This window comes from Camelus ferus, chromosome 14, assembly GCF_009834535.1.
Source record: "Camelus ferus isolate YT-003-E chromosome 14, BCGSAC_Cfer_1.0, whole genome shotgun sequence".
Classification (NCBI taxonomy): Eukaryota; Metazoa; Chordata; class Mammalia; order Artiodactyla; family Camelidae; genus Camelus; species Camelus ferus.
Window position 1 is genome coordinate 13,910,134 of NC_045709.1, and position 19,476 is coordinate 13,929,609.

Below are 19,476 nucleotides of genomic sequence, written 5' to 3' on the forward strand. Positions count from 1 at the left end.
AGAGAGCTATGAAACAAAGAGGACTAGAAAGACTAAAATTTCAGTCCTTTCTAAGTGAGCTTAAAATCTTCAGATCTTTTTTACCCTAGTAGGGGAAAGCTGCTGATTTTTAAGAGCAGTCTGAGGATCCAGCTTGGATTAAGTAGAGATATTCTACTAAGGAAAAGGAATCAGTGAAGCCTGCGCAGTTCACACAGACTAGAGTGATATGTTAGAAACTAGAGCAACTCTGAAATCATGATCTCTTTTCCCTCAAAGGATATTTTTTGAGTTCTGGAATGGCACAAGAGCCTGATGTTCTAGGCTGGAAACAAAGTAAAATCCAAGTTCACTAGAATGAGAAAGCCTGCCTCAAACATTCCGCTGGTCTCCCCCTCAAGATCTTTGCCTGATTTTGAGCTCTTTGTGATAGGAAACCAAGAATTATGCTCAAAAAAATCTGAAAGACGTAATTGAATCCCCTAGTTTCTCAGGGCTGAAAATATGGCGACTTGCCAGGTTCTCAATCACAAGTCTGGAAGGACAATGACCACAGAATAGGGTCAAAACACAACTTGGCTAGGCCTTCCTAAAATTGCAACCCAAAACCAACCCAGGTCAATCCTGGACTGGATTGATATGATAGTGCCTCCTACTATCTGCCTAACAGAGTGAAGGAGAGACCAGCTCTGGCAGAAATAACATCATCAAATGGACATTCTGGATCTGAAAAATAAAACATCTGAAATTAAGAACTAGGAGAGATGCTTAACAGCAAAGTGGACACAGCAAATAGCAGGATTACTGAACTCAAAGATAGGTCAATAGAAAATATGCAATCTGAAGCACAGAGCGAGAAACAAAAAGCAAAACCAACAAACTACAGGGCATAAAAACACATAAGACATAGTCAAAAGCTCTAATGTACATGTAACCGAAATCCAAAAGTAGAGGAGTGGAAGAAACTGAGGCAGAAGTAATATTTAAAGAGATAATAGCCAAGACTTTTCTAAAACTAATAAAAGGTAGCTACACAAAGATTCAAGAAACAAGCCTCTAGCAAGGTAAATACAAACACATCATAGCTGATAACAAATTGCTGAAATTCCAAGACAGAAAAAACAACTTAAAAGCAATCAGAGAAGAAAAAGACACACTATTTCCAGGAGAGCAACAGCGAGACTAACAGCTAACTATCCAATGACACTATGGAATCAAGAAGACAATAAAATGGCATTTTTTAAATGCTGACAAAAAAAATGCTAATCTAGAATTCACTGACCAGTAGAAATATTCCCCCAAATGAAAGCAAAATACAGATATTTTCTGTAACAAAATAAAGAAAGAGAATTTGTCATCAAAATTAAAAGAAATACTACTATTCCAAGACTTTTTTTTTTCAGTCCTACAGTTTGCTAGGAAATCATTACATTTTTGGAATTTATGTTACAAAAGCAAGATCTGAATTTTATGTTACCATCAAATAGTCCGTAGAGTCCTTCCAGGGGAAAAAGAAAAAAGATTCACACAAGCTAATTCTCCTTCTTCGGTCACTATCATGACTTTCTACGACAAAAATATTGAGTAATCTCTACATTTTTAAAATTTTGATATGATAGCAATTAATTTTGTGCTTCATGTACTAGGCATGCTCTAAATAAATACAGAAATGTGTATGAATTTCTTGGTTTTCAGTCCAGAGGCACTGAAACAGAAATTAAATAAAATGCTAAAATCTAGCTTGAGTACCTTTTTAGAGTTTAAAAAGAATTTTCATATACATGGTATTATTTAATGCTTACAGACTTCTAAATAAGGTAATGGTATTCAAATTATATATATAAGAAAAATGCGTCTCCAATGAGTTAAGTTAACATTGAGTAAAAGAGCATCTTTTCTCAAGTTAGGTGGTAAAAAAGTTTGGGAAGAACAAAATAAAGCTAAGCCTCAAAGAGATTAAGCATCCAGATTTCTTTACCCAAATTATCAGTTCTGTCCACTATCTAAAATAAACAACAGATATATGGTGTGTATGGTATGTATATCTGTGTATTTATTTTTATAACATAACAAATATAAACATTTCTATTCTAAAATCACCACATATTTAATAAATGTGATCTTTCAAGCAGGAGATACATTAAAGCAAAGCCGTAAGGATACGTTTTTAACTATCTAGTAATAGACGGCCTTCAGAGTTATATTAATAATGAGGTTAACACCTCTCCATCATTTTAAAGTCCCTAAAGCAGGTTTTTCTTTAATCTCAAATTTCAGATATTTTAAACAGAAGAGTAATGTAACAGACATCTCTGTACCCACAGTCAAATTTAAAGAGATATTTATTTTTTGTCATTTTTCTTGTTTCTTTTATTTTTGATTTTAAAGTACAAAACAGTTGCCCCATGATTCTCCCCAGTTTCTCCCCAAAAGTAGGCAATATTCTGAAGTTGGTAGTTTTATACGCTGACTGCAATACATGTATTATAAACAACTAATACTAGTGTTTTCAAACTTTATATTAAAAATATGCTTTTGTGACATACTTAAAAAAATATGTTGCATATCTAGCCATGCTGAGGGCATGTTGATCTTACTCATTTATTTCATATTTTGTGAAGTGTTCCACTATAAACAATAAGTCACAGTTTACCAATTAGTTCTTAGACTGAAGGACAATTATTATTTCCCCTTTTTTGCTACCACAAAGGCATTGTCATGAATATTTTTTGCATATCTCTTTCTGCTGCACCTGAGAGTTCTCGAGGGCAGCTATCCCTGGGGCAGATACACTTGCTGAATGTCATCGTCAACTTTATTAGATATTGATTAATGGTTCTCCAATTGTGTTATACCAATTTATACTCTCAATTTTAATGTTTAACTGAGCCCCTTTCCCAGATCCTCACCAACTCCTAGAGTTACCTGACATTATATAATATTTACCATTCTAGAGGATGTGAAAGATAATCTCATTATTCTTATAATTCTAATAGGCTTATTTGCCATTTGGGTCTCCTCTTCTATAAATTGTCTATATATGCCCTTTCGCCATTTTTCTTTCAGGTTGTGTGCCTTTTACCTATTGGTATATAGAAATTCTTCCTGAGACTTGGTCCAAAATTAATCTACAGAATAATCCTTTGTTATTTGTACTACAAATATTTTCTCCCAATCAAAATGAATAAATAATATGTCACAGGCCTGGTAAAGAAAAACTTTACCTTCACCATTGCTCTAACACTTCTCTGCCAGGAACACAATTTTATTCCAGTTGCTAATACCGCCAGCATTGATGCATGTCCTATATTAGAAAATTTGACCTTATAATCATTTCTAGTGTCACTTCCAAGAAATAGAAAGAGTTCACTATCACTTCTCTCTTTGCCCTTTATGTCCTCAAAGTCTTTCATGGATGTGTGTGATGGTGGAGCTACAAGATAAAGTGACTATCTAGCATTTTCAGCTTTTCTAGGAGAGATCGTTTCTACCCCACTCAAAAAGAGGAGGCTCTCCCAAGTAAAAAGTAGTTTAGATGCTTTATGGACTGAACAAGTAACAAATATCTACCCCATGGCCCTTTATTCACATTAATACTTAAAAGCATCTCTAAGCAAGTGAAACTGATTTTAGCCCAGCTTCCTTGAAGCTTTTGATCAGACTCATTTGTTTTCTTAATTACTGCAAAAATAAATGAAGTAATTTTTCTGTGGTTACGATGAATCTTCCAAAGGGAAGAAAAGATAAGGTCTTCATATTCCACCAAGATAAGCTACAGATCATCCAGTAAATTTATAACTAACGTAAATTTCTCAAAGTACACTGAGTACAAAACACAGCACAGAGTTCACCATTCTTTTTCATAAATAAGTCACATTAATAGATTCCTTCTTAGCCTCAAACACCTGCTAATCAGGTCGTTGACTTTCTGATTCACGAAGTCCAATAAAGAAGAAAATAAAAGAGACTTTGATTAAACACAAACCTGGGTTTAAATCCTACTTTAATTTTTATTGGCTTTGACTTTGGGAAAAATCCCTTAGTCTCTCCAGTCTTTCATTTTTTATATTAAAATAAAACTATGGATACTTATCTTGCAGTGTACCATAAAGATTCAAGACTACATATGCTAAAATGCCAATGACACGTTAAAAACATGTTTAAAGTGTACCATTAAGGAGACAAACTATCTTTAATGAAATTTAGAAATGTACTTTTTTTTTTCCCCTTGGAGAATAGAAGAAAATACAGGTTAATAAATTCTGCCATGGAATTACAAGTATCTAGGAATAAATACAAAGAGAAGTGTCTCTGCTCTCAGTGTTTCCACAGACAATTTGAAAACAAATGAGAATCTGATGGGTTCCATTTTGTTAAAAAAAAAAAAAAAAAGAAAAGAAACTAAACCAGAAGAAAATAAATGACTTCCTTGATTTCTTACAGTTAGATAAGAAACACTAGAACTTTTAAAATATTTCTCTCATGTTTGTATAAAACATATTGGACTTCATTAAAAATATTTCTTCAAATATCATCAGAGTCTACTCTCAAAACCATATTTTCTGGGACAAAGTAGACTGGTTAAGAGTAATTATCTTCAGTGTGAAATCAGCTTCCATGCACCATCCCTGACAGGTACTTCCCAACTGAAGACTATTAGATTTGAATCTCACCTGTGGGTTTATAACATGTAGGCAACCCAAAACATTTTAAGAAATTGACTTCACCAGAAAGTCGTGATTTGTAAATGCAAAGTTATGTATGAGAAATCAGTACATCTGACTACATTATGTGTTTACTCAGATGCCAAAATATTGCCTCAATTTCTTTGTTAATCAAGAAGCAAGAGTACACTGTGTCTTTTATCTGTAATAACATCATGAGGCATTTGGATCGTAAAAACATGAGAAGACATTTTTCAAAAAGCAAAAGTGAAAAAGTACGTAAGTACAAAATTTCAAAGTGCCTAAACGTTCTACATTCTGCATTTGTACTGGTATGCACTTTATACATTCTTCCAGCAAGAAAACAGGAAGCAGAAATTGAAGAACTTGAGGAACTGTGTTGTTTTTTAATATTTTTTTTTTTTTTGCTTCAGCAATGAGTCACATTCAAGTGTTTCCTTAAAGCACTAGAAACAGAGAATTCTTTCACAGCGTCAATTCAACTTTTTATACTGTTAAAAGGCTATAGGAAGTATTTTTCACACACACTGAAATTTCCTTAATATAGAAAATATGCTGAAAACTCCCAAAGAAATGTTTCCCGCTTTAAAGCCAAGATGACTGTATCCAAAATTTGAGTAAAACAAAACTAAAAGAAAAATTTTTGTCTCTAGTTCTTTATGGCATGTTGCACCATCACAGATCCAGAAATATTGCAGGTGGTTACTTAAGTCATTTAGGAACACTCTTCATCTATCTTCTAATTAATCAAAGGGAAAATTAAGGAACAAGTGACTTGACCAGGGTTATCTGGCTATTGAGTGGCAGAAATGAATCCAGGTTAGAAGCTGATGGCCTCCTGGCTGGCAGCCTGATGCTCCTACATCTGTCTAACACTCTCTCCCAGTGGTTGGAAAAGTGGCGTGGAATAGCTGCACAACTGCATATATCATGATGATCTCAAATCATCAATGGACCTACACACTAGATTTTAGCAATACATTTCACATTCATTTATTCAAAGGTATTTTTCAACATCTTCCCTATGTCAGGTACAATGGTAGGCTTCAATTAAATAGTAGCATGAGCCATACTTCCATAAAGCTTGATGTTCCATACAGGTGAAAATGTTTAAACAAATGATCCCACAGCGTATCATAAAATGTGAAAGTGTGACAGAATAACAAGGATTTACTTTAGGGGGGAAGGGTATAACGCAGTGGTAGAGTGCATGCTTAGCAAGCACAAGGTTCTCGGTTCAGTCCCCAGCACCACCATTAAAAAGAAATAAATGAACAAATAAATCTAATTACCTCCCCCTCAACAATAAATAAATAAAAAGAGGTTTTTGTTTTTTTAAAGAAGGACCTACTTTAGATTTAGTAGTCTTAATGTGAAGTGATAGTTAAAGCAAAATTTTTAATATAATTTATCCAGCTTAAGAAAGAGAAGCCACTTGTATGGCAGGAGCATATGTACTGCACAGAAAAGGCATAAGATAAAGTTCAAAAGCAAGTCAAGTATGCTCTTGTGAGCTTAGATAAGAGACCTTTACTTTATCATAATTGAATATAAAACTGTTCATGTTTTTAAGCAGGAAATGACATGGCCTTATTTTCTTTTTTAGAAGATCATTCTGGATACTGCATGAAGAATGGATAAAAGGCAATAAGAGTAGAAATTAAGAGGCAAGTAAAAATGCAAGTTAGACTGACCAAGATAAAAAGGAAGACTCAAATTCCTGAAATCAAGAATGAAAGAGAGGGAATTATTACAAACCTAACACAAATTAAAACAAACAAAAAAAAGATTATATGAGAACACTATGAAAAACCGAATACCAACAAATTCGATAATCTAAATAAAATGAGGAAATCCTAGAAAGGCACAAACTACCAAATCTGACTCAAAAAGAAATAGTAAATCGGTATAAATCTATAACAATTAAAAAGATGAATAAGTAATTTAAAGTTTCCAGGTGGCTTGACTAGTAAATACTACTAACTATTTACAGAAGAATTAACCCCAGTTCTTCACAAACTTCACAAAAAGAGAAGGAAAGGTCTCTATGAGACTAGTATTACCATGACACCAAAACCAAACAAATACATCTCAAGAAAAGAAAATATATTTCTTATTAGTAAAGATACAAAAATCCTTAACAAATATTAGCAAACCTAATCCAGTAGTACAACCAGCCCTTATATCCACAGTTCCACATCCATGAGTTTGACCAGCTGTGAATCAAAAATATCTTTAAAAAAATTCCAAGAAGTTTAAAAAACGAAAACTTGAATTTGCCTCACACTGCCAACTATTTACACAGCATTTACATTGTATTAGTTATTATAAATAATCTAGAGGCGATTTAAAGTATACAGGAAAATGAGCAAGAGTTATATATACACAAATGCTGCACCACTTTATACATGGGACTTGAGCATCTGTGGATTTGGGGATCCACAGGGGTTCTTGGAATATTTGGTTCTTTGCAGATTGCCAAGGGACAACTGTATATAAAAATTATACACCATGACAAAGCGGAATTTACTTTGAAAATTCAAGGTTGGTTTAACATCCAAATATCTTTTAATATAAGATACCTTATTAACGAAATAAAGGGCACATCACCTCAATAGACTCAGAAAAATATTTGACAAAATCCAACACTTTTTCACAATTAAAAAAGAAAAATTCAGCAAACAAGGATTAGAAGGGAAATTCCTCGACTCGGTAAAGGACATCTGCAAAACACATCTAGTTTCATTGTAAAAGGAGAAAGACTGAATGCTTTGTCCCCTAAGAGTCAGAACGAGACAAAAGTGTCTGCTTTCACCATTTCTGTCAACATTGTACTGGAAGTTTTAGCCAGAACAATTAAAGCAAAAATAAATGAGATAAATTCAGATCATAAAGGAGGCAGTTAAAATATCTCTATTTGCAGTTGCCACAATTTGTACACAGAAAATACGAACATGCATTAAAATAACGGCTAGCACTAATAAATGAGTTTAGCAAGGTTGCAGCATACGAGATCAATATACAAAAATCAGTTATATTTCCAAGCACTATTAATGAATAATCCAAAATTAAAATAAAAAAAAACTTATAACAGCATCAAAAAGAATAAAATACTTAGGAATGAAATGCAAGACTTAGGAAGTAGAAGACATATTCTAAAACATACAAAATATTGTTGAAAAATTAAAGAAGATCCAAACAAATGAAAATATATCCCATGTTCATGAGGCAGGAAACTTAATGTTGTTAAACTTAATATTGTTGTTAAGCAATATTCCCCAGATAGAGCTACAGATTAATGCAATTTCTATAAAAATCCTAACTTTTTTTGCAGAAATTGGCACAATTGTCCTAAAATTTATATGGAAATTCAAGGGACACAAATTAGCAAAAATAATCTTGGGAAAATAAAACAAATTTGGAGTACTTCTCAACATAAAATCTTACTGCAAAACTATAATAATCAAGACAGTGGCATTGGGATAGATATAAAGTAATGGAATAGAATTGAGAGTTCAGAAACAAATCCAGGCACTTATGCTCAACTAATTTTTGACAAAGATGCCAAGACTATTTCAATAGGAAAAGAATAATCTTTTCAACAAATACTGCTGGGACAAATGAACATACACATGCAAAAGTATGATATTGGACCTCTATTTTACATTAAAACAAAATTAATTCAAAATGGATTATAGACCTAAATGTAAGAACTAAACTATAAAACTTTTAGAAGAAAACATGGAGTAAATATTCATGATCTTGGGTTAGGTCTTACATACAACACCAAAAGCATAAGTGACAAAAGGAAATTTGATAAATTGAATTTTGTCAAAATTTAAAAATTTCTGTGCTGCAAATGATACCATAAAAAAGTGAAAAGACAATTTAGAATAGGAGAAAATATTTTAAATTATTCATCTAATAAGGAACTTGTATCCATGATATATAAAGAACCCTTACAACTAAATAATAATAATAATAATAAGTAATAATGAGAACCCTTACAACTCAGTAATTTTTTAAAGTAATAATCCAATTAAAAATAGACATTTCTCCAAAGAAGATACTCAAATAGTAAATAAGCACATGAAAAGATGCCCACATCATTCATCACTAGGGAAATGTAAATCAAAATGACAATGCATTTTATCTTTACAATTCATCTTCACTAGTCTTCAATGGTTATAACAAAAAGGACAAACAATAGCAAGTGTTGGTAAAAACATAAAGAAATTAGAACCTTCATTCATTGCTGCTAAGAATGTAAAGCTGGTGCAGCCATTTTAGAACAGAATTTGGCAGTTTTTCAAAAAGTTAAACATAGAGTTCCCCTATGACCCAACTATTCCACTCAGAGGTATATTGTATCCAAGAGAAATGAAAATAAATGTTCATGCAAAAATGTGTACACAAATGTTCATAGCAGCATTATTCATAAGAGTCAAAAAGTGGAAACAGCTCAAATGTCCAGCAAGTGATGTATGAATAAGCAAAATGTGTTTTATCCACACAATGGAACATTATTCAGCCACACAAAGTAACGAAGTACTGATAAAGGGTGCAACATGGATGAACCTTAAAACCCTATACTACATTGAAAGAAGTCAGTCACAAATGACCACACATTCTAAGGTTCCATTTATATGAAATGACGTCCGGGAAAGGCAAATGCACAAAAACAGAGAGTAGGTTTGTGGTTACTTGGGGCTGGGAGTGGGTGAGAAGGGATATGGGGAGTAACAGCTGATGCATTCGGCATTTCTTTTTAAGGGATGAAAATGTTCTAAACTGAGATTTTGATGATGGTTGCACAACACTTTGCATACAATAAAAATCCACTGGATTGCACAACTTTCAAGGGGTGAATTTAATGGTATGTGTATTATAACTCAATAATAACTTTTTTTTTAAGAAAAGAAAAAGAATGCTCTGCACTGAAGAGACAGTGGCATTGTGAACAAGAACAGCGGTAGTGGGTGTGGAAAGAAAGGTATTTACACAATAGATTTGATACAGAAGAAGAGGGGAGAGGGGCATCACAGATGGCTTCCTTTTTCTGGCTTGACCAGCCAGGTGTACAGAAGTACGATGGGCTGAGATAAGGAGATCTGGGAGAAGAGCCACTGGGAATACGGAGGGAGAAATAGTCACAAGTTCTGTTCACACGTTAGTTTTCAAGCACCCAGAAGATAAGCCAGTGGAAACAGCAAGTAGGTGGCATGAACTTGGCGCTGTCCAGCAGATAAATGGCACATCAAGATTATGGAAGTAAATGAGATCGACCACAGTAAGACTGTAGACACATAGATGACAGTGGCTCCGGCTAGAGCCCTGATGAGCTCCAGAATTTATAAGTTAAATAAGAGTGATGATGACTGTAATAGGGCATTTCAGCATTCCTCATAGCTTGAGTGTGTGTACACTCTGAATTCTCCTTTGCGCCAGTTGGATCACTTTACAGGTTTCTTCATTAATTAATAGTTAAATAACATCTTTGACATGTGTTTATTTTATATTTGTATGAAAATCATGGTTTTACCTTTTTAAACAATTATCCTACAAACAGACAACACAATATTTAAAATACTCCCATGGTTCCACATTGTCCTTCATATAAGAAACCAAAATCCTTAAATGAGTACCAGTGTGCCGTATGACCTACCCATCTCTCCTGCCTCATCTCTATTCATTTCCCCTCTTTTGCTTTTGCTTCTCCAGTTATTTCTGGTCTAGTTCTTCCATCACCCACGCTCTTTCCCGCTTAGATTCTTCACCAGCTCCTCTGCCTGGAGTCCTTTGTCTTTCTCTTTCTCCTCTTTACTAAGTATCCCCTAGCCTCATCTTTGTGGTGTTCCGTAACCACTTCTGCCCAAGCCAGGTCCTTTATTCCATGTTCTGTTATTGTAGCCCCAGGAAACAGCACAGCTTAATGCATAGAGAACGTGTAATATTTGTTGAAGAAATAGATGAGTGGATGAATGTTACCTAATTCCAGCTCTAATTGTTCTGATTTGTTGGTTGTATTTTTTGAAACTGAAGGAAAGTCTGCCAGGGCATCTGCTTTTAAGTTAATCATTTAACTGAGCCAAATGCAAGATTTGAAATACACTGTTTTCCTCTAAATTCAATTGTCCCTGTAAACGGCCAAGGCAAATTTCACCCACAGCATGCACAGCACAGTACATAGCTGCAGAGCCAGATTTCCACTGCCTGCTTCTCATCTTCACTCAGCCCCTCAGAAATTGGATGTTTTTCTCTGTCTGAGGGGAAAAAAATGGCAAGAGCAATATGATCCATGTCTCCATGCTCTGAGGCCTCAATTAGCCCCCTGGGTTTCTCCTAGAAGGGAGGTCCCTCCAAATGACTCGTGTTCTTGACAGGGGGCCTGCCTCTTTAGGTCAAGAAGTTAGTCCTGACACATCATCAGTCACACCACTAGACATCCATTTGGACATTTTATAGAAAGGCAAAACCAGGATCACAGCACAAAAGGTTTCTGCCGTATGAAAAGCCCTTTTTTTCAGACTAATGTGTCCGTGATTTTGCTGATAAGTGAGATCACATCCCCCTGCAAGTAGTTCCTCCTTTGCACCCTCTCCACTCCCATGTTGGGATGGGAGGGTGGGAGTGGGGGATCAACCCAGTCAATAAAATGCACACACATCTATATAGGGAGCTTAAAAATATTCCTAAAGATTGATTTTCTTCTGCATTTTTATTGGGTATGTGTTCACCTTTAATTTTATAATATTGTCAATTTTTTCTATATTGTGAGACTTCACTTGTCACAAAAGAAAGAGGCACTATAATGGGGTGCCAGCCCCCATTATTAATAGTTGTATCTACAACAGATGGTTGTATCTACCACAGATGGTTGTAGCTACCAACCTATTTTTTAGGGAGACTGCAAAGCCATCCCCAAAATCGTCATCATACTATTGTTTGCTTATATTTTATATAAGTACAAGGTAACGGTAATAATTGACTTAATGGCCTGGCCTCCCCTAATGTACCCCTGACTTGATGAAGTGCCTCCTTCCCCAGGCTGGGGTTGTCCCTGCAGTTTCCTCCCACTCCCAGTCGCTTTGCTTTTTATGAATTGAAAGAGACTGTGTTTGGGAATATGAGAGTCTGGAGTCCATAATACCTATAACCCTCTGAGACGTGAGCCAAATTTGGGGGAGCATGGGAAATTGCAGTAAGTTCTGAAGTTCAGGTCTCAGTTTCAATTCAAGAGTCCTGCTGAGATTTAACAGACATCAGATGATCAGGTTCGGAAGGCATCTCTTTGGTTTTACCCACCCCTCTTGCCCTAGCATCCCCAAAACATCTAGCAATAGACCCAATCCTAAGTCAGGAAGAATACAATAGAAGTTAGAACTATTTCCTTTTTGTGCCTCCTTTACAAGCTGACAGAAACTTAAGTATGAGCATTAGTTCACCTTTCCTAGTTCCCTCTTTCCCCATGCAACCTTATTCCCTCTTTCACACAGGTTCTTATACCTCTTTGTCTTCATGATAGTACTGATCACATCCTAGCGAGGCTGGTTGTATATGATTTTGTCTCTTGCTTTCTAGACTATGATTCTTTTAAAGGTAGAAAACAGGTATTATTTTTCTTAGTATTGTCAAGGCAAAGCTCAGGAATTAGCATATAGTAAATAGACAGCGGATGGCTTTAGAATGGATGAAGAAATTACACTAGCATTTTCAGCCTAAGAGCATTTTAATAAATTACTTGAAGCCAATGCATTCATTCTGAACCAGAGAGCTGACATTAGACATCAGGTCAGAGTTTCTCCCTTGACTTCACTAGATGTGCATATCAAGCCAAATCCATGGTCTGATACTTAGCTATTCATGAGATACCAGAGTTCTAACCAATCAAATAGGCATTCTTTATATCAGAGTAGTTACAAATGTCTACCTGCTTTTCAATGCTGGTGAGACAGTCAGGACTGTGTAGAACTGTAACGTCTGACTCTCCTGTGCTCTCTTACAACCTAGGCCAACTCCAGGCCTTAGGAGACACATTTACTCAAAGCAGAAAATGTCCATGGAGTGTCTTCTAAGTAGAAGATGTTCTATCAGATATCAGCTCCATCTTGATCCTCTCCCTTGGTCCTCAACCTAGAGTCCTTCAGCTCTCCAAAGATGTAAGCCTTTCTCAAGCGAAGACATTCCTGGCCCCAAGTTTTACCCTCAGAAAAAGAAATAAGAAATAAGTAAGGGAGTAATCTCTGTTCTACTTTTCCATTTCGCCTAGTTTTATGACCATTTACTCCTACCACGAAGGTCCCGTTCTTGGACGTGGGAAATACGATAACGATTTCTCTTTAACATGGCCTCCTCTTACCTGGGCTGGAATGAAGGATCAGGGTATATCGTCCAAGCAAAATCAGAAGCAGATACCATAGTGGTGTTTTAGGAATGAACTAAAGATTTAAAATACCTTTTTTTTTTATAACGATATCATTTATAATGATGACACCTAGTAAAGCCTTTTCTCTGGGAATACCATGAAAAAGAAAGGAAGGCGGGAGGGAGGGAAGAATGGAAGAAGAAAGACATTATCATCCATTGCGATTGCCATCTTTGTCTTACAGTGGTTTAGAAATTAAGGGGAGCAGGTGACTTATTTGATTTAGTTTTATTTGAGTTTCATTTCAATATTTATGACATAGCTGTTAGTTTCCGGCAGAAGGCTGAGACCCTTAAAAAACTGCATCCGTGATTGTATTTGTACAATCTGTCAGAACCTGAATAAAACGATCCAAGCTGCTTCAAATAATAAGCTAGTAGTTTCAGAAGATTTAATTTTCAGATCTTCCACATCATATGAACATTTTTCTAAAATTATTCTCTAGGGGTTGATTCTCCATTCCCACAATAATATCCCTTCACACACTATCTTTTTTAAAAGACAGGCACATTTCTATTTTATGTCCTATTATGGTGTATCAGTCTAGGGTGTAAAAGATTTATAGTTGCCAAACAAAGGCACAATTCAAAATCTTGGTGTTAGAACTGAGAAACTGGATAACATTAACAACTGCATAGAAAATTCTTTTGCAAATCAAGTGGTTTCTAACCCTTTGCTTTTAACAAAATTAAAGAAGACCCTAACTCAGCTGTCAGCTAGTAAATCATTAAAAATTACTTTTCATAATAGATCACTAAGATGATTTTTGGTAAATTACTTGGAAGGAATTTATTTCAGTGATCGACTTTTGCCTGACAACCAACCCTAAAACCTGGTGGCTTAAAATAAGAATTTAATATTTCTCTTAATTCTGTAGGATGGGAATATGGGCTACGATTAGCTGAGTAGTTCTGCTCCTAGTGATGAGAACTAGGATTATTCATTCAGTTACTTTCAGTGAAATAAAAGTCCAAAGAGGATTCACTCCCATGTCTGGTGCCTCTGACCCCTCCTGGTGACTCCGTTGGGTTTTCTCCCAGTAGAGCAGACGAGGGACATCTTGTAGGATGACCAGCTTCAAGAGATAAATTGTGGCTGCGAGGCCTGGAACTCTTATAGTGTCACTTCTTCCAAAGTCAATCGGTCAAAGCAAATTACAAGACCAGCCTCAAGACAAGGATAGAGGAAACAGATCGGTCTTCTTGTTGGGTAAAACAGCATGCGTACCTGCAAGGGAGGAGCTGACAGTAGGCATCTTTGGAGTTCAAAGAATTGAATGACATCCCTGTAACAAAACTTTTTTTATTCCCAAAAACTCCTCACACATTTTTCAGGAATACTGAGCACTGTTCAAAGGATGGAAGATACAATAATGAACTGATTTCGAGTCCACATTCTAGTAGAAAGTGACAGAAAACTGAACAAGATTTTGTAAGAAAAGATAATTTATGAAATGTCAGCAATTATTGTGGACTCTGAGGTGACAATTTAAAATGATACATCAGTCATTTATTTAACAGAACTTTGCAGCATGGCCACACCACACTGCAGGAGGAGCTCTCAGAAGTCATTTCTGTATTACTTTACGTTCATGTGGTCAAATAAAAGGCTTATTTTCAATGTTTTAGTTATAGGAAAGCCTGGAATCACAGGTTGGAATGAATTTCTGGTTTTAGCTCATTATTCCAATAAAAGCATATGGTTTTATATATAAGCAGAAGAAGATCCCTGCTGTTTGAAGACTAAATGATGACAGGATTATAAAAAGTTCTGTCTGAGAATGGTTTTCAGTCATTTGATGAGGAATTTCCTGTATGTTCTGGTCTTTGCAGGCGAAGTATCCTTTTATTATTACTAAAAATATTCCTGCTTTATATGAACAATATATTAGATTGTACAACAATATGTTATGTAATATACAATTTGCTTAATAAAATGTACTGTACACATAAATATTTATGTAGATAACTATTAATGTTTTAATGTTGAGCAGTCTACATACATGAGAATTAATAGCTAGGTATGGGAGTTATATCAGTGTGTCCATGAGCCATAGTGTTGCCAGCCCAGCATCTACACTCTAAACACAGCACTCCCTCTCACAACCTCAAATGACATGTCCATACAGCAATCTCCCATGAGTCACGCTTGCACATCAGGACCGTTCCACTGACCACTATTGGTTGGAGCAAGCTTGGGCACCTGATCCAATCTGGGACAATTAGTTAAGATTGGGGCTGAGAGAAAGAAGTTAGTCCTTCTTGATATAACTAGACCACAGAGAAGAGAAGGGTACTGTGGGCTGGCATTTTCTACCTTTCTCCAGCAAAGCAGAGAATCCATTCTTCAAAGAGAGAGAAAGAAGAATGTCTATAAGTAAGGATCTTCCTGGGACTTTAAGCAACTACAGCCAGACCCTTCCCGTCCTTGAGTTCTGGGAAACATCTCTGTACTCTTCTAATGAATTCCCTTTTTCTCTTTCAGCTAGCTATAATCACAGATGAATATTAATCAGAGTTCAAGGAGAGAAGTCATAGGTGAGGAAGTGGAGCAGGCCAAAACTAGGGAAGAGAGTTAGGTAGGAGAAAATAAGAAATGAGAATCAACAGCAAGGTGGTCCATGATAAAATAAAGTAGAAGCATATGTACCAAATGAACAAATCACAAATTGATTCTAGACTGTCATTCAAACAGTGTCACATTCCTTCTGTAGAGTCTGGACCAAACTATAGCTAACAAGTGACCAAATAGAGATGCATGGTGTCTCTCTCCTCTGTATCTTCTGATCATGCTCTCCCCAAGGGCTCTTGGTCCCAATCTTAACAATGACAACAAGCTTATACTTCTTAAAAAAAAGAAAGATATTTCTTTCCTCCTTTCTCCATCAAACAAAATTTTTAAAAATAGACCTATCTCCTTCCCCCTCTTGCCCTTACTCAGTCAAGTGGCTTTTTTCCTCTCCATCCCATCAAAGATGCTTTCTCAGAAACATTCCCTGGTTCCTCAGACTGCCTCATTACCATGTGACTTTGTTCCCAGAGTCTATCTAAACAAGTCTCTCCAATCTAGTCCCTCCTCTGTGGTCCTCTCCAATAGCCCTAGTTGAGGTCCTCATATTCTTTTACTGAGACTAATGCAACAGCCTCCTCATTGGTCTCCTTGTTCTCAGCCCTTCCTCTTTCCAATCCATCCCTTAAAATATCAAGAGAATTATGTCCTAAAAACACAAATATGTCACTTAAAGACCTTCTAAGACCTCTTGTTGCCTCAGAATGAATCTAAATTTCTTAATTTGGCTATCAAATCACTTTCATTTTTACCCCAGCTTTTTTTTTTTTCCACAATTCCCCTTCCACAAACCCCTCCCCAGATACTAGTTGAGACTGTAATGCCATAATCCAAAACACACACTTAATGCTTTTGTGCTTTCTTTGTTGCTACCTTTGTCTGAAGTGTCTTTTCCCCCCATACATACCATCTCCCCATTCTATGCCTCATGAATTTTTTGAAGTTTTCCTCTGTGAAACTTTGTTTTTAGCAGCTACTAGAGCTCATAACAGATATATTTCCTTGTGACACTAACAGAGCACTTGCCACAATGTATAGTGTGGCTTGTACAGTCCTCCCATGGGACTATAAGCCCTTAAAGGCCAAAGACACTGCATTATTAGTGTTCAGATCTCCAATGCCTAGAAATGTCCCTTTAAATACTAAATAAATGCTTATTAAATCAAATCAAGTTATTAAATAGTCAACCTGCAGGTAAAAAAAGTCACTTCTATTCCCCGTGATTCCACTGACATAGAAACACTTCCACTTTTAAAATAACAAGCCAATAAAGTCATTTATTCATTCATTTATTCAATACTTGATTCATTCTATTCCCCAAATGCATATTGTTTAGTAATTAAGTTGGGCAGAAGTATCTTCAAAGCCCTTACCATAATAATTTTTATTTAAATAGTGAGCAAAAGTTCCAGAGTTGGCAGTAGTCAATAGTCCTAGGTAAGTATTCATATTCAAATGGACATTGCAGTACAGTAAGCAAAATAAGAACTCAGGTACTTTTTAAATACCTGCATTTTATTTTAAACTACACAGATTTCAGAAACAAACCAGAAATTAAATGTTCAATACATTTCAAATCCATATAAGAATAAGCTTATTACAAAACATTGCAAATATGTCTATTTTTAAATATATGTTTATTGGCAGACAAAATTAATTCTTACTCAAAATATAATCAAAAATACATTAAGATAGAGAAAGATTAGTCATCAAATTCTTGCTATCAAGGAGTCTGTTATTAAAATATTTACATTATAAAATAAATTAGCCAGCATATTCTAGAAAAAAAATCAAAACTTAGTGAAAAAGGCTAACTCCAAAATGCTTTTCTTTTCCAAAGTATTAAGGGAGGTGTACAAGAATAAAGGGGACAATCTAAGGTAATAGATTTTATACCTAAATGATTTTCCACCTTGAGAAATTTCACCTGCGCCAATTCTGTGATTTGTTGAGTTCTTCCAATTGTATCCTTGGTCCAAGTTGTCTGGAATAATATTCTGAATGTTAGTACTTTTATGAAGTTAGTATAGCTTTACTGTTTCTGCCAAATGTCATTACCTCATTTTTCAAATTGAACTATGGAAATAATTGGAACCATCTTATACAGACCTTTGATGACCTCAAGTGAAGAAATGAGAAAAGCAAAGATATAATAGCTAGTGAAACTCTTCTATGCTTTGTGATTCAAATTGTATCAATATGACTCACCAAATCTACCAGCATTTACTTAATCTGAGATGTGAGGCTATATTATGAACAAGTAAACGATTAGACACTTATATGACCCAGTTTTTGTGGCTCTGTTAGCCAATGGATTGCCTCATTTTGATCCACAAACCAGCCATATAGACACAGTCAGGACATAAGCTAGAGATCTAAAAATGATCAAAGAATCTTACTGGCCTCCAATTTAAGACAGTGAAAAGGTTCAGAGACTATGTCTGGTACCACACTTTCCCCCGACTCTGCCCTTCCCAAATTTATGTTCTCATACATTCAATCCTCACTACTCACAGGTTCCATAATTGTGAATTCACCTACTTTCTAAAATTAATTTATAACCCCCAAATCAATACCACAAAAAAAAAAAAAAAACACTTTTCGTGATAATTCATGGTCATGCTCGGAGCAGAAAAAAAATTTGAGTGATCCAAAGCACTCGTTCCCAGCTGCGGTCAAAAAAGGCGACACTCCACTTTTTTGCTTCACTCTAACAGAGGTGGCCAGAGGATGGAAATGGTAGGAGCAGTGGGGAAGCTCCAGTTCTGGGGCCAGCTGGATGGGGTTTGAATCCCAACTCTAGCCCCTATCAGTGGGGCAGCCTCAGGCCAGTAACTTAACATTTCTGAATCTTATTTTCTCTTCTGCACAAGGATGAGTTGTTTTTAGGATCAAAGATTACACACTATGTGAGATATACATACCCCTAGGAGCTAATTCAATGTTTACAGCAACTGTATAGAACACAGCTACTATGAATATCAAGCATTCACTGCATCTGGAAATTGGTGATGAGATTCGGAGGCACTGCCAATGGCTTAAGTTTGCCCTCTGAAGTGACTGGGAGAGATCAGTCTTACCCCAGGCCTTATGTGCCCTTATTTTTACATATACTTCAATATCATTACATCCTTTACCAATGTCACTACAGGAATTTATGTGCTACCTACTTTCTATAATCAAATTCCCTTTCTATTTGCTATATGAGATTATTTATTGAATTGTTCAAACCATGTGGAAGAATTGGCTTGTGTAAGCTACTCATTGACTGACGTATTTCTCTTATAATATTACTATATAATATTTATGTCAGTTCACACCTGAAAAAAGAACAGACAATTATCAAGAAGCAGTTTATAGCAATTTCTTGCCTCATGATAGATCTTCCACCTGGCTAACTGCTGCACTTGACTTAGATGTAAGCAAAAGTACAGGAACCGTAGAATTAAATTAGGGATTTGTCAATCTCAATTGAACTGAAAACTAGCCCTTTTAAATTAGAAACAAATTACATATTGCTGAAATATAAAGAACTCATAACCCATTAGATTATTAAATTAAATGTTTTGTACACTTAAATATATTTTAAATGGACAAAGGGTTGGAATAGGCCACTTTAAAAGGTAATAAAAACAAATAAGCACAGGACAAAATGCTCAAAATCATCAGACATCACAGAAATGCAGAATAAGTCACCATGAGATATCACTACACAATCACTAGAATGACTAAAATTTTAAAAGACTGATAATACTAAGAAAAACTGGAACCCTCATACACTGCTAACGGGAATGTAAAATGCACAACCACTTTGGAAAA

At 35.5% G+C, this 19,476-nt stretch overlaps 1 protein-coding gene across 4 annotated transcripts in view; it reads right to left on the reverse strand.

Moving 5' to 3' along the window:
• The window catches only part of LOC116668556 (translation initiation factor IF-2-like), a 320,717-nt gene that overhangs the window by 223,682 nt on the left and 77,559 nt on the right, over positions 1–19,476 (reverse strand). Inside the window, exon 3 of one of the 4 annotated variants that reach the window (XM_032496290.1) lies at positions 12,631–14,316. The exons of the other annotated variants lie outside the window; for them this stretch is intronic. Within the exon in view, the coding sequence (XP_032352181.1) occupies positions 14,258–14,316 (59 nt within the window). The 3' untranslated portion in view covers positions 12,631–14,257. Of the gene's footprint in view, positions 1–12,630; positions 14,317–19,476 lie in introns of those variants that run through there. 4 annotated transcript variants of the gene reach the window in all.